General features: G+C 36.1%; 1 protein-coding gene across 1 annotated transcript; it reads left to right on the top strand.

Moving 5' to 3' along the window:
- Positions 1-700: 700 nt before the first annotated feature.
- Positions 701-15,922, top strand: LOC137398390 (ATP-dependent DNA helicase RecQ-like). Its single transcript, XM_068084498.1, has 5 exons — positions 701-718; positions 1,978-2,131; positions 14,795-15,062; positions 15,347-15,544; positions 15,814-15,922. Exons 1-5 carry the CDS (start codon positions 701-703, stop codon positions 15,920-15,922), a joined length of 747 nt encoding a protein of 248 aa, XP_067940599.1.
- The last annotated feature ends 1,026 nt before the right edge of the window (positions 15,923-16,948 follow it).

The following is a 16,948-nucleotide window of genomic DNA, read 5'->3' as shown; positions in this document are numbered from 1 at the left end:
TTCCGGCTTATTTAAATAACCCCGGACACCAGTTTGCTCGCTTTTACATTTGTTACTCACAAGGAAAAGTTGCAATGATAATATTAGTTGCCTACTTAAACGAACATTATTAATTGCTAAATTTTAACTAATTAGAGAATGTTGTATCAAACAGGTGTGTAGACTAATTACATCAATACTTTAAGTTATAGGCCAACGGCTGCACTCATTCACTAAGAGTAGATTGTATTTCAAGCAGTGAATTGTTCTAGGGTGTTCTGATTTAAATAGCCTATAAAATTTTATTCAATTTATTGGAATATGCATGGCTTAAAGAACACTGTTCAAGAGTGCAAAATTTTGTGCACGTGTGACTGTTGATTGCAAGAAGTGCAGCTGTAGGCCTGATACCAATAATATTAATTGTTTATCAATCAGTTAATATATGTTAAATGTTTCTTTTTTGCTGTATAGATACTGTGATGCTGTAATTAATACCATTGACCAAGCAAGCCTAATTGCTTACAGCAAACTCCAATACATAATGGATTTCTACGTCTGTTTTCAATTTGCATTTATTTAGTTTTGACCCAGGGGAGGTAACCATCTGAGTTTACATCAATAGGTTGATTATATAACAACATGTTTCATTGACTTTCACAATGCACCTCACCAGAGCGATATATCAAGATTTGTAACTGAACTATCATAACGGAAGACTATGCCGAGATACGCTACGGTAATTTTAGATTTCCTTGGTGTAGTTGGTATGCATATATGGTAATCACCCACCTAATAACTCATAAGGTTACAATAGTTTCTGTGATGATGAGGAAACAAGGTGGTCTTTTAAAAAGCAATAGTAGAAGCTTCTAAACGGTGCATCTGTGTGCCTCATATTATTTACAATCCATAGCCTAAGTTCTTTGTCATACTTTAGTGTTAGTAGATTAGGGTAGCCAACCACCCGCTGTATAGCAAGTGTGTTAGGAGAAAGCTGCAAATATTTTCATTAGATTGATTCACCAATTGTCCTTTATTATCCTTGTTGGAATTTTGTTCATATTCACCACAAATCCATAAACATGTTCATTGAGAACAATTGTCCTTAAATATGAACTTACACAAAATTTTAGTATGTTTCATCTGAAGTTATCAGAATTTTTAAATATGAATATAAATGTTATGTTATAAATATTTTTAAATCTTTAAATAAGAACTTACACAATATTTTATTAGATTGCATCATAAAGTAACAGCATTTTGCTAGTTTTATATTCACAATCGCAAATAGTGATGCCATTTTGCATGTATTTTTCTTTTGAGGATTTTAATCGCAATTTAGTTTTGTCTATGTTAATTTTGAAACATCTGGTAGTCAGATGACTTCAAAGTTGAGAAAGAATCTCAATTGATAAAGAATTACCGATACTTTCTGATAGAATATAATAAGATTTTGTGAAAGTTCATCTTGAAAGCATGCGAAGGTAGGTTTTTGAGTTTTTAATCAGACAGACATTAGCACATTTTTACCATATATGGTCAATTGATATTGGCATAGCTTTTTCACTTTCAATAAAATGGATGGGTCTGTTTTTATAATGCTTTTTCACACAAGAAATTGTTATCATCGCGGAACATCATTCTTATTATACTAGAGTGATAAAGTGGTGTACGTTATTTTTCCAATGACGGTAAATACCACTCGGAGAAACATGGTTTTTATGAACATTTCCATGGATAAAAGATCGTTGTGTTGAAGTACTAAACTGGCTGTCGATGATTTGATCCTCTTGTTGCACAACTGTTTTGAAGTGCTTCTTTTTGTTCAGTTTTGGAGTGAAGTGGCACTGATCATCAGTGTGACTCGCTTCATAATTACAATAATGAAGTTATTAGATGTATGACTTAACATGATCACTTTTTTCACAATTCTAGAAGATTCTATAGTGCGGTATTTTGAGTCATTTTCACATTTAATTGTTACTTTATTCATAGCACCATAAGCCAAAGATACAGTTAATCATACAAAAGCTACAGACTCGAGTCATTCAGAGCATTTCAGAGTTCCTCATAATCATAGGGCGGACCAACCACCCAACCAACCTGACATCACTCAAAGAGTCACGGCTAAGGATTGCTGACCTTGCTGGTAGGCACATATCAGACTGTCTCTATTATTTTAATTAATCGCATAATTAATTAGCTAGTGTTTTTGTGTCTGTTTGGAAGTTGTCTGCACTTGTTGCCATTAGCCAACCATATGACGCGTTGTATTTACTCTCAAGGCATGCATATTGTAAGAAACTGTTGGATTATGTGATATTGAGAAAAACAATTGTTTAGTTCATTTCTTTGTGTTGATACAATTGAAATGTTCACCATTACAGATCTAAAAGAAAATACTTAACAATCAAGTTTGTTCATTGTACTGCAGCTTCATGATAATGGAGGGCTTGTAGCACATGATATTTTATAATTTTAATAAATAGATGCAGCATAATTCTAGTCCGAGCTAACATTAAAATGTCATTTTTGGCTAGCCCTTACATAATTAGACACTAAGGCTATCCCTATTATGTGTTTTAAAGGGTCTGACGATATAGCTTCTGCAATTTGAAATTCTGTAAATTCTTTTATTTGATTTTTATAACATTTAGCCGTGTGTCGTTGAATAATAATAGATATTTTCAGGTATAACTTCCGCTCTAACTAAATAAGTTGCCATAGCAATGAAATTATCACATCAGTCTCATTTTACTAAATAATGTGTAAATAAAGACTTGGTCTGTCATTAGAGACCATTTGCTAATAATGGACAATGTTTGATGAGAGTGCCTTCAAATATCCTATGTATTGGGTGCTTTTTGGGTTTCTCTATACATCAGAAGTATTTATATACCATCTGGTTTCCAATTGAGAATGTCTCACAATTCAAAATAATTTGTGAAAGATTTTGCATTTACGAAAGTGCAAAAATGCTGCAATTTTCACTATAGTAAAATCCGTCTTTTTCTGTCTGTATGTTCGAAGTTAGAGTCAGAGGTCAAAGTAGATGATTGCTTCTCACGGGACTCGATCTCATGACATTCAGTTTGTTATATCGACACTAAAACCTGCTCTAATCGAGAACTTCTTTAGCAGTTCAGATTAATTGTGCAGATACATATGCTCTGCGTTTTATGACAGAAAAAGTAAGTGGAGATAATATCGATGAAGTTTGAAATATGATGATTTATATTTCAACCTGATGATCTCTCATGACACACTGGACTTCTCTAGAGTCACAGGTTTGGATAAAACGGGAAATAAAAAATATCAAATATGAAATGCATTAGTAATTTGAACTGAAGGTTGAATTTGTGATTAAATGAAGGCATTTTATGAAGGAAGTTTTTTTTACTTACCTTTCGTCAGATATAAATTAATTTATTATTACATTTACGGGTGCTAGTAAATATTAATTTGAGTCGTTAAGTTAATAAACCTAGCCTGAGATCTTGGTCACTATTTATGACTTGCAGGCTACTATGTACATATCAAGTGTGTTAGGTTAAACAGTTTTCACTGTATCCATGTACTGGTCATTGCCTAATCTGTATAGTAATACGTTGTTCACTAAACCCATAAGTCGATATGGAGAGGACAACTCCTAGTTGATGTTTATCCCTAGTCCTGTGCTAAAATTATGCCATTGGACATTTCTGAAGACATTTTTAATCACTGTCTTGTGATTCATAGTAGTTGTTTCCTCACAATTTTATGATTCTGCTTCTGTGGACTCAGTATTTCGTGAATAAAAATATTTATTTCAAAATTAAATTGATTATTTGCATGAATTAAAAAAATAAAATACATGAATTTCTCTCATACTCTGGCCTAGTGGAATCTCTCAATGAGGATCACTATGATAGCAGTAGTCATGGTTTAGTAATTTCTGTTACATTTAGTAAAGCATAAACCTACATATTGCTTGTGCATATATTTCTTCATGTCTTTTAAATGTCTTTGACCTTCAAAGGCACGCAATGAACTTGAGTACAAAATAAATTCATTTTCAAATAATAAAAGAGTAATTTTTTTAGACTGAAAAATCAGACAATAACATCTGTAGTAAGGGAGTATGGGCTGAATGACTCTATGCATATACAGTAGTAATAACATTATAATTTCGCTTTTTATCTTATAAAGCCAGGTTGATAAGTATTAAGACCGTTAAATCATTAATAAAGCCTTCAAAAATACATATAAGGGTGAGATTACTTTGCAGACATTCACCTATCATGAGGGTACAGGTCCCCATTAACTGTGATGAATGAGGGAACCCTGTAATCAATATGGAAATCATGATAGATGTCTTTTTAGTAGTACCCATACTGTGTTGGGCAGCCATTGTACATTCACTTTAGGTTTTTGTTGACAATAGTTCATATTAAACACAACAGTTAATTTTACAACCTCCTAGAAATAAGAGCTTATATATGAGTAGTATGTTTGTAACGCAATATCTGTAAATGCTTTGTATAAGTATGAGAACTGAGCATTAACAAAGTAACTAGCCAATTATATCCATACTTGCAGAAGCTGGGCCAATCACCATTGAGATTTGCCTGAGCAGTCGCCAATCAATAGACGAGGTGATTAAAGCTCTTATATGGTTGTTGGTGATCATTGTGGAAATAAGCTGGGTTTTGTACAGCCTTCTCAAACCAGTCACAAGGTGATCAGATGTTTACCAATTGTTACATTTTTTTATTTCATCCAACGTTTCATCCATTTCTTCAATACTAGAATGATTGTAGATATTTTACTGTATTATATTGTGGCGCTCTATGTTTATGCTAGTCTGCGCCTTCTTGACTTCAGTGGAATTATTTTGCAGTAATTGTCAAGGTTAAATTCTTCCAAGAATAAAGCAAGATTGCGTTTTGTCTCCCACTTCAATGGATCACTCATGTTTATTTGTCCAGGTGTTAGACTAGTTCACAATGAAACAGACCCAGTAGTTGATATGCAGGATGGCTTGCGCCTTTCTAAAAGCCTGATATTATAGCTTAGGGAGGTTTAAATGCTTCCGAAGGTTTGCCGGATATTAGAATTTTTTGTTTCAGAAAATGGTATCCTTTTGCTGATGTGATAAGTTTTAAGACCTTCTGGGTTACGATATGTTTAACTAAAACGAACATTTCACATAAAAGTCTCACAAGAGGGCATATGATGACCTACACTTAGGCCTGTGCTCATTGTTGTTGCTCGATATGCCATTTTATTTTCATTTCATGGTATCTCATACCATCTCATACCACTACATTTCATACCATTACATTTCATACCACTACATCTCATACCAAGCCTTCTCTTACCATGCCATCTTATACCACACCATTTTACACCACTCCATTTCATACCATGCCATCTCATATCATGCTTTCTCATACTGTGTCATCACTTACCGTGCTATCTCATACCATTCCATCACTTACTGTGTCATCTCATACCATGCCATTTCATAAAACTACATCTCATACCACTCCAAATTATGCTATGCCATCTCATACTACTCCATTTCATACCGTGTCATCTCATACCACTATATCTCATACCACTCCATCTCATACTACTCCATTTCAAACCATGCCATCTCATACCATTCCCTCTCATACCACTCCATTTTTCACCATGCCATCTCGTACCATGTTTTCAGTTACCATGCTATCTCTTATCATGTCATCTCTTACCATGCCATCTCTTACCGTGCCATCTCATACTATGCCATATCGTACCATTCTATCTCTTACCATGCCATATTATACCACTACGTGTCATACCACTACATATCATATCATTCTATATCATACCATTACATATCATACCATTACATATCATACCATTACATATCATACCATTACATATCATACCATTACATATCATACCATTACATCTCATACCATTACATCTCATACCATTACATCTCATACCATTACATCTCATACCATTACATCTCATACCATTACATCTTTTAACATTACATCTCATACCATTACATCTCGTATCATTACATATCATACCATTACATCTCATACCATTACATATCATACCATTACATCTCATACCATTACATCTCATACCATTACATCTCATACCATTACATCTCTTAACATTACATCTCATACCATTACATCTCGTATCATTACATATCATACCATTACATCTCATACCATTACATCTCATACCATTACATATCATACCATTACATCTCATTCCATTACATCTCATACCATTACATCTCGTACCATTACATCTCGTACCATTACATCTCGTACCATTACATCTCGTACCATTACATCTCGTACCATTACATCTCATACCATTACATCTCGTACCATCACATCTCGTACCATTACATCTCGTACCATTACATCTCGTACCATTACATCTCGTACCACTACATCTCATACCATCACATCTCATACCATTACATCTCATACCATTACATCTCATTCCATTACATCTCGTACCATTACATCTCGTACCATTACATCTCGTACCATTACATCTCGTACCATTACATCTCGTACCACTACATCTCATACCATCACATCTCATTCCATTACATCTCATACCATTACATCTCGTACCATTACATCTCGTACCATTACATCTCATACCATTACATCTCATACCATTACATCTCGTACCATTACATCTCGTACCATTACATCTCATACCATTACATCTCGTACCATTACATCTCGTACCATTGCATCTCGTACCATTACATCTCGTACCATTACATCTCGTACCACTACATCTCATACCATTACATCTCGTACCATTACATCTCGTACCATTACATCTCGTACCATTACATCTCGTACCACTACATCTCATACCATCACATCTCATACCATTACATCTCATACCATTACATCTCATTCCATTACATCTCATACCATTACATCTCGTACCATTACATCTCGTACCATTACATCTCGTACCATTACATCTCGTACCACTACATCTCATACCATTACATCTCATACCATTACATCTCGTACCATCACATCTCGTACCATTACATCTCGTACCATTACATCTCGTACCATTACATCTCGTACCATTACATCTCGTACCATTACATCTCGTACCATTACATCTCGTACCACTACATCTCATACCATCACATCTCATTCCATTACATCTCATACCATTACATCTCGTACCATTACATCTCGTACCATTACATCTCATACCATTACATCTCATACCATTACATCTCGTACCATTACATCTCGTACCATTACATCTCATACCATTACATCTCATACCATTACATCTCGTACCATTGCATCTCGTACCATTACATCTCGTACCACTACATCTCATACCATTACATCTCGTACCATTACATCTCGTACCATTACATCTCGTACCACTACATCTCATACCATCACATCTCATACCATTACATCTCATACCATTACATCTCATTCCATTACATCTCATACCATTACATCTCGTACCATTACATCTCGTACCATTACATCTCGTACCATTACATCTCGTACCGCTACATCTCGTACCGCTACATCTCATACCATTACATCTCATACCATTACATCTCGTACCATTACATCTCATACCATCACATATCATACCATTACATCTCATTCCATTACATCTCGTACCATCACATCTCATACCATTACATCTCATAACATTATATCTCATACCATTACATCTCGTACCATTACATCTCGTACCATTACATCTCGTACCATTACATCTCGTACCATTACATCTCGTACCACTACATCTCATACCATCACATATCATACCATTACATCTCGTACCATTACATCTCGTACCATCACATCTCATACCATTACATCTCATAACATTACATCTCATACCATTACATCTCGTACCATTACATCTCATACCATTACATCTCATACCATTACATCTCGTACCATTACATCTCGTACCATTACATCTCGTACCATCACATCTCATAACATTACATCTCATACCATTACATCTCATAACATTACATCTCATACCATTACATCTCATACCATCACATCTCATACCATTACATCTCATACCATTACATCTCATTCCATTACATCTCATACCATTACATCTCGTACCATTACATCTCGTACCATTACATCTCGTACCACTACATCTCGTACCACTACATCTCATACCATCACATCTCATAACATTACATCTCATACCATTACATCTCTTAACATTACATCTCGTACCATTACATCTCGTACCATTACATCTCATACCATTACATCTCATACCATTACATCTCGTACCATTGCATCTCGTACCATTACATCTCGTACCATTACATCTCGTACCATTACATTTCATTCCATTTCATCTCATACCACTCTATTTCATATTGGCTCGATTTTTATTGGCTGCATGTGATTGTCAACAAAGCTGTTTCATGGGAGACAAAAATTGATTGGCCAAGCTAATGTGTAAGCTTTGCAATGAAAAGAAAAGTGAAACCTTATTGATAAGCCGGTACATCGGCTCATGGTCTGTAATTATATAACTGTGAAAACCGATACATCGGCTTACGGTAGCAAAAGAGTTAAGAAACTTGGTCTTAGATCAGTATTTGATCTTTGCAGGTTATTAGGGATCTGTATATCAAGTGTGATCAGTGAGGGTTAAACAGTTTTTACACTGTATCCATTGACTGGTCATCACCTAATCTGTAAAGCAGTTATCATGTTGTTTACTAACCACTAAAGGCAATATGGAGAAGATAACTTCTAGTTGTTGTATATCCGTAGCCCTGTACTAAATTCAGGTTTGACTTTTTGAGGACATTTTTAATCATTGTGTTGTGATTCATAGTAGCTGTTGCTCCAATACTTCTCTGTTCTGCTCTTTTCGGTACTCAGTACTTCATGAATAAAGAATATTTATTCCAAAATTAAATTGATTTAAAATAACTAATATACATAAATCTTTCTCATACTCTGACCCAGTGAAATCTCTCAATGAGCATCACTATGATAGCAGTTGTCATGATTCAGTTTCTCCTGTTACCTTTCTTAAAATGTAAACTGACAAACTGCTTGTCCACCCCCTTCATCATATCTTCTAAATGTCCTTGACTTTCATCGGTTTGACAGTTTTCCTTCATCATTTTTTTTGAAATGATGAAGGGAAACCATTGCCATCATAGACGCAACGGTTTTCGCGGCTAGTAGACCAACTTGTTTGTCTAGGCCAATGCATTTTACACACAAAGCATGTGTTTCACAGACGCACATAGCCATGGCTCAATATGAACATCGGTAATGTTTGAAACCTTGAACTGTGATAAACAGCTTTAAAATAACCTTCATAACTAATATAATTACTAGAACTATTCAAGTGGTAAATATTCTGATGAGGTGAAGCAAAGGTCCCTCAAATAAAAACATCTAGATATATACTTAATGTCAGGATTTACAGTTCAGAATGATTAAAATCCTAATAATTCATATGTTGTCCAATTTTTCCACTAGTTTGAAATGAGTTTGTTTGTGCATGTAGAAAGCTTGAGTTGCTAGGCTGTTATATACCTTGGGCAGTTGTCAGCCTAACCACAAGCAACACAGCTCCTTCTGAAGTACACTGGCAATCACACTCTTTTAGACTTTCCCTACAGCTCTTCAGTGAGTATAGAAATGAATTCTAGTCACTGAGTGAAGTGTCAACTTGTTTGGTCATGTATCTGCTCTGTCATGCCACATACTAACCCTGTCATGTCCTTGTTTGGTCATGTTACGTTCTTATTTGGGCATGTCCTGCACTTTGCACTCGTCATGTCATGTACTTGCTCTGACTTGTAAAGCCTGATTCCCATATACGCCGCAAACACCAGCGACCGCACCACATGCTATTAGCGGTTAAATGGGAATTAACCTACACACCGAGGACCGACGGTAGTTGCCAGCAGCAATGCCGTAGCCAAAACCTTCCCGAAATGCACTGTAGAGGTGAAGTTCAGCATTATTAAAACGGCATGGATAGCGACCATTTTTATGTCGTTACTAGCGATGCGTCTTCATAGGAACGTAAGTCGCTGAGCCTAGCATCCCAACTGTTTTGCTGCGCAATATTACCGTTGGAGTCTTGCATTCGATGCCTGGCTTAATGCAATCGGAACCAGACATAATGTACTTGCCCTATCATTTTATTTTATTATTAAGAAATTTAATTTTTTGTTATTTCTCTTAGTTACCTAATTCTTAGATGTTTTATGATTTTCTTGCTGTTCAATGTTATTGTAATTGTTTGTGTGTGCTATAATTCTATAACTCTGCAGCTATAACTCTGGGAGTTAACTGTGGAGGAGGAATATCATAGTTATAAAAAGGCTTGCTGAAAAAGCTTATGGAAACGTTATTAAGTACAATCTGAAGGATATCTGGAGCTTATTAAAACATTCAGAACACAAATAACAAGCTTGAATTAAATTTTAGCATTTCATATTTTCTCATGTTTTCCTTACACTATATTTCAGCTGATCATTTATTATCCACCTGCGGGTCCTGCTGGTTAGTGCCACCTGCTGAGCTTGTCATGTCACTACAGCTGAGAGAGATGCATTCAGATTACTATCCGCAACTACCTGCTTCGTCTGCCATGATTGCTATAAATTCACACCAGGCAATGCATCTGCTTCCTCCTTCACCACTCAGCCAATCAGGTATGTTGTTATTGATAGCATTTGATAAAAGTTCTAAGCTATGGGGCTTAGTGCTAGTCAAGCTAGTAACAGATGATTTACCGCTATTAAAAACTCTATATTCAATTACTAACTACAGTGAAACTCGGATAACTCAAACTTCAAGGGACCGAGCAAAAGTGTTCGAATTATCAGAGTGTTCAAGTTATCAGAGCACTGTCACAAGTCCATGTATTTACTTATTTATTAGTAGATACATGAACATATACAAACTATAATATAAATCAAAAGTACAAATGGCTTGTTTCAAATTAAATGCTTCTAATGTAAAGTTTAAAACGTTTTTATCAAAAAGTATAGAGATTTTTCTATCACTTGAGATTGGTTTGTTGTTTGAGGTGATGTTATTGCCAGGACGTTTTTTAGATTGACATTGGCAAAACTTGATCGTTGCTGAAATGCTCAAAAGAAAAGACATCTTTTTCTTTTGAGCGTTTTACCCACGATCAATTTTGCCGATTTTTCTTGAAGTTTATGCAAAGATTAACTTACTTTACCTGGCATTCGTTAAGAGCAACACTCCGAGGCAGTTCAATTAAAAGTTTTACGAGGTGTAACGGTACATTGTATATCACTAACGTTTTTTGAATGGATACTTATTGAATGTACACACGTATTCTGTGTTTAGGTCAAACGATGAATAGTTTTTTTTAGCTAAGACAACGTATACGTTTAATTACCACAATTTTTAAAACGTTTTAAACAGTCAACATTCCGACGTTGATTCAACACGGAATCCACGTCGGAAAACTATTCATCACGGGCTAGCCGGGTCAAGCACTCAAGGATTTTCACCACGCAAATACAAAACAAAAACAACATGCTGTTTTTGTTTTGTATGTGCGTGGCGAAAATCCTTGCGCCCGTGACCCGGCTAGCCCGTGCTATTCATCGTATAACAGTATAAATCAAATTTCACCAAACCTTTAGAACAGTCGTTGACAAAAATATTTTGCCGATGGAGGTAGTAACGACGCTTATGAATTACGAAAAGTTGAGGTTTACCTCTATGGCTTGGAATAAAGTGATTTTCTAAAGCGATAGCAACCGTTTCGGTAGCCGTTGGGCAAAAAACAGTTCGAATTAACAGTGTTAAGTTCGAGTTATATAGAGCCATTTATTATTGCGTGGGAACGGACCAAGCAAATCCAGTCGAGTTAACCATGTGTTCGCTATATCCAAGGGCGAGTTATCCATGTTTCACTGTATATACAAGATAAATTTTAAGTTCATTATAAAAAGTATTATTATAAAGGTATGGATATGAAGACATGTTTGTTACGGGCTCTCTCTGTTCTTTCACAATAACTGACTGGTAACTTTGCAGTGCATTAAATCAATAATCACATAATCAATAGTCAATAGTTGTTGGTGTTTGAAAGTTGAAAATGGAACTGGATTAGGTACACACCTTCAGCTAGGATTGCCTCCAGTGATTATCATCAACTAATCAAACTTATGCTTTAACTTCCATATCATTTGAAAATAGGGAGTCAGGCATTATCATCATTTCAATGATATTTGGGTCTTTGTGTTATGTCTTTGTACATGCAGTAGTAAAAGAATGCAATGCAATTATCTTGTATACTGCATGGCTTTGACACACTCGCTACTGCTACTGCACAGCTAGTGCAACTAAATATATATTCAGGCAAAACCATTCTGCAACTGCAATGCATTTTACATACAGGCATCAGTGAGTATCAATACACAGTTGTGATTCTTTTGTAATAGTCAGTTAGCCTACATAATGCATATGTATAAATTTAAAACTCTGTCGTGTCTAGCTATAGCTATTGAAATCTGAGAATGACAGATCTGCTTGGTACTGGATTTGATCTCAGAACCTCCCATTCACCCAGTGATAGTGCAACCGATTAAGCTAAGCAAGATTCAATGAATTCATTAGGTGATATGCGTTGTTATATTGGTTAAAATGCTGGTTAAAATGCGCCTAGCACTCTGAGTTATGCAACGTCACTAAAGCTTGCTCTAACAGCTCTAAGTAGTATGTTTAGCAATATGGATGGTAGCTTACTCAAATTAGTCATTGGCAATGTGCCAGGCTAATGACAGTGGTAGGTGACTACATAATCTGTCACTGTTTATCAGCTGTTTTAATACCTATGCCATGCCCAGAATTGGGCTAGTTTTTCATAAAAAATTATCAAACGATTATTTTGAAATTTTTTACAATTGCAGCACCTAATCTAGCTTTTTAATACAGCATCTACATGTACTCTACATTTGTAATAAAGCAGGTCATCTCAGTACCCGGATATACTGACATGGCTGATGTCTGTTAGAAGTCAGTACTTGCAATTCTGTCTCTGACTACATATTTGTTCTGATGGTAATAAGTTCTCATCAGGTAAATAAGTATACAGACTCAGTATCACTAACACACCTTCAATCTCAACATACAGAGGTTAACCACACCCTCTAAGAGACTCTAAAGCTATTTTAACATTTTGTTGAGTTGTTGGGTGGTTTGTGCCAAAAGGACGTTTCGCTCACCTTACAATACCATTTTGATAAAATATTGAGTTAAATGCTTTTGGTAAGATAACTCCCATTTCTCATCTTTCACACTCAGTCATAGGTTGTTGGAATGCTTTAGCAAGGTCTTTGCTTTTTTTGACAACGCCATCAAAAGGCATTTGTTCTTTGCTTTTAACAGAAGGCTTCAACAGTGCTCTGTTTGACTTGAATGCCAGCAACTCTAGCCTGGGCATGGCTCTAGCGGGGATTGGGAGAGAGAGCCTGGGACACATAGCGAAAAAAAGGTAAGATAACTTCTGCAAAACTAGCGACATATGTTACATATGACGCTCAGACTGATACTAATGGAATCTTGTCGTTAGATTCAGATCGCACGATATATTAGACGTGGAGCGTTTAAAAGTCTATCGTCACGGTCACGTGACTCGATCTAGTAAAAGGCAGTAGTTCAACGTTTGCAATTTCATTACATTTATCTGATAAAAAATGGAGCGATTCAAGGATCATCTATCAAAGTTAGGCATAGTCACACTGAGACCAGAGCAGTCTCAAGCTCTACAACATGTTTTCGCAGGTTTTGACCAATTTATAGTTCTTCCCACTGGCTTCGGAAAGAGTATTTGCTATCAGATGGCACCGTTTTGCAGTGGTAGGTCCGAGTTGTTTAATCAATCATCATCAAATTAAGACCATGCTTTCTTCGAGCTGGGTACTGGGTTTAGCACAGCCTTGAATCTAAATTGAATAATTTCTCGTTCAAGGATCAACAGCTTAAATTCATGGCAGATGGTATCGTTCCAAAAAAGTTATTAAATTTATATTTTATGAATTAATAAAATCTTCAACCAACAATTTTAGAATTTAATCTAAATACTAAATCACAAACCTTTTATTAGGTTTGTTATTTATTAATACTAAATAAATGACTACAAAAAGCCTATAAAAAATCGTAAGCTAGGATCATAAATCTTTATCTTGTGATTTTTGGTTGAAATAAGTTTCAATTTACTGATTCAATCAATCACCCAATTGATTTAATAAAATTTTAAGCCATTCACTTTGAATTATTAGAAATAGAATTATTAGAAGTGATGGTACAGAATTAGTTTGCAAAATCTGAGTATTATGGTAGACAAAACAGCAGGATATTAATTCTTCCTCGCCTTAGTATTATTCATGTATGGGACCGTGTTGTTGTAGTAGGGCTATATCACCCCTTACAAATTTACAAACACACCTTACCCGAAGTCCAATCGAATATTTTGTAGTTACCAAGATTTAATGTTTGTCCTTATATGGAATGCGTGGCCCAAGGCTAGCTACTGATACATTCCTCCCATCCATGGTGACATTGATGTTCTTAAATTTTAGACCTACACAATGTTTTGTCCACACATGCATGCAGGTAGGCCCCATGCCTCCTAAGAAAGCCATGCGCATGCTGGTAGCTTCATCATCAAGTATTTGCTATTGATGATATGATGCAGCAGTCATTGAGCTGAACTCGGATTTTGTGTAGTATTCTTATTGTTGCTGTAGACCCACCTTCAAAGGTGATAATAATTATGCCATTGGAGGCGCTCATGAAACAACAGCACCAGAGACTGCTTTCATCTGGGTTTAATGCTGTGATAGTCAAGTCAACAGATGATGCCCACTCCGTATTACAAAAGGATGCTATGGTCACCCACATTTTCATATCACCAGAAGTGTTTTGTGACTTCTTTGTTCCAGCTGCCATAGAATCTGCAGATACATCCCTTTTCAGCCATGTGTTTGTTGATGAGAGTCACTGTGTTGCCAATTGGTGAGTAAATCAACAACATAATTATATGCATATGCAGACAGATAGACAAATTTAGATATTACTGCTAGTTTGTTACCAGTTTGGGCATAACTCTGTATTTGTAGCAGTTTTTGCAGCAGCCTTTAGTTTATCTGATCTATTATTATTGTTTTATTAATCATAATCTGGCAAGCCCCAGCAATGTTTGACTTGTGTTGTAAACAGCGGCCTTTTTCATGATGTATTCTATTCAACTGTATACATATACATGTATATGAATGTAAATATTATGTTGTTTATTACAGGGGATTATCGGACAAACGTACCACTGCTTTCCGGGGCAAGTTTGCACTCATCGGTAGAATTCGGAGTGTAATGCCTGAGGCTGCCATGGTAGCCATGACAGCTACAGCTACAGTTGCAGTGGAGAGACAAGTTTGTGATCTACTGCAGATGACTGATTATAAGACCTTGAGGAGATCCCCTGACAAATCAAATCTACGGTTGGTTTTTAAATGTTAGACCACTATGTTATTGAGATAGGAAGCTTGACCTCTTAGCCTGGCCATGGCTCTGTTTGGGGAGGGGTTGGCGGTAGAGGGCCATACCCAGACTACTGACCACCCATTTTCCTCTAACCATATAACAACTACATTAATATGCAATAATTTGGGGGAAAACTGTTTAATTCATAAAGACTAATCAAGCTAACTGCTGGTATTCCATGTTAGTTATCAAATGATTAACTTTGTGGAGCGTAATTCTTTTCTAGATATTCTGTGGTGAAGATAGAGGGTGGTGTTGACAAGTGTTTTGAATGGCTTTCGAAGGAACTTAGCTCTGGCACATGCCCAAAAACTCTGGTGTTTGTTAGAATGTAAGTACATTTTTGTAGTTTGTAATTTGTAAAGTCTGAAGACTAAATTGAATTAGGAACTTATATGATTAATGAGCAATTAAGCCACTGCCTTTTAGCCTGACCCCAAGAGAGCTATGCCCAGGCTAACTGCCTCTAACAATTTGTGTGAGTGTTACCATAGCTGGGGATTATAAAAGTATAGGTTGTTCAGCGCTTATCACAAAGCATGCAAACTTGTGCCAAATCCATTTTTTGTCCATGGCTTTTTATCGTCACTGACACTGTAAGCAAACGATAGATGTTTTATCAATATTTCTGTTCTTAAGGTTGATCATGTTGGAAAGATATTCCATCACCTTGAAGCTGAAGTGCCAGAGGGTAGCATTGCCATGTACCACAGTAGGATATCAGAACAGGGAAAGGCATATATTACAGCCAAGTTTTGCTCAACTGAAGACTCCGTGTTAAAGTGTGTTGTCTGCACAAGCACATTTTCTATGGGTAAGCTAATGATCAACCTTTATCTTAACTCTGTCAGAATTTAATGGTAAATGGAAGATTGAATATCAGACGCAATAATACACCTATGGTCTAGCCTGGGCATGGCTCTCTTGGGGGCCCCACCCCCAAGAGAGCCATGCCTAGGCTACTTATAGTCGAATTGATGTGTTTGTTGACTAGGATGATACAGGCATTGCTTATGTGCAAAATTGGAGAATTCTAGGCATAGACTTTTATACACATAGCAGTAATAAGTCTTTAGTTATTGACAGATGTTGTTTTTAGGAATGGACATAGCTGATATTCGGCGCATTGTGCATTATGGTGCACCCTCATCTTCAGATGAGTACGTGCAAGAAGTTGGACGAGGTGGGAGAGATGGTCAAGAATGTGAAGCCGCTGTCATTTTACACAGACATGCTCTATCTGGTTCTGTAGATGATGAGTCTAAGGCCTATGTAAAGACAGAAGATTGCCGTCGCCACTTCATACTAAAAACGTTCGATTCAAATGTGCCGAAACCTTCGCCTACTGTTAACTGCTGTGA

The sequence above is a fragment of the Watersipora subatra genome, chromosome 6 (assembly GCF_963576615.1).
Source record: "Watersipora subatra chromosome 6, tzWatSuba1.1, whole genome shotgun sequence".
NCBI classification, from domain to species: domain Eukaryota; kingdom Metazoa; phylum Bryozoa; class Gymnolaemata; order Cheilostomatida; family Watersiporidae; genus Watersipora; species Watersipora subatra.
Note: the sequence above shows the minus strand (reverse complement) of the source record. Positions and strands in the feature narration are given on the sequence as shown.

Bases quoted from the DNA above. Each gene is read 5' to 3' on its own strand.
- LOC137398390 (XM_068084498.1), top strand. The intron at 15,063-15,346 runs GTGAGTAAATCA...TGTTTATTACAG, and splicing joins AGTCACTGTGTTGCCAATTG to GGGATTATCGGACAAACGTA. The intron at 15,545-15,813 runs GTTGGTTTTTAA...ATTCTTTTCTAG, and splicing joins CCTGACAAATCAAATCTACG to ATATTCTGTGGTGAAGATAG.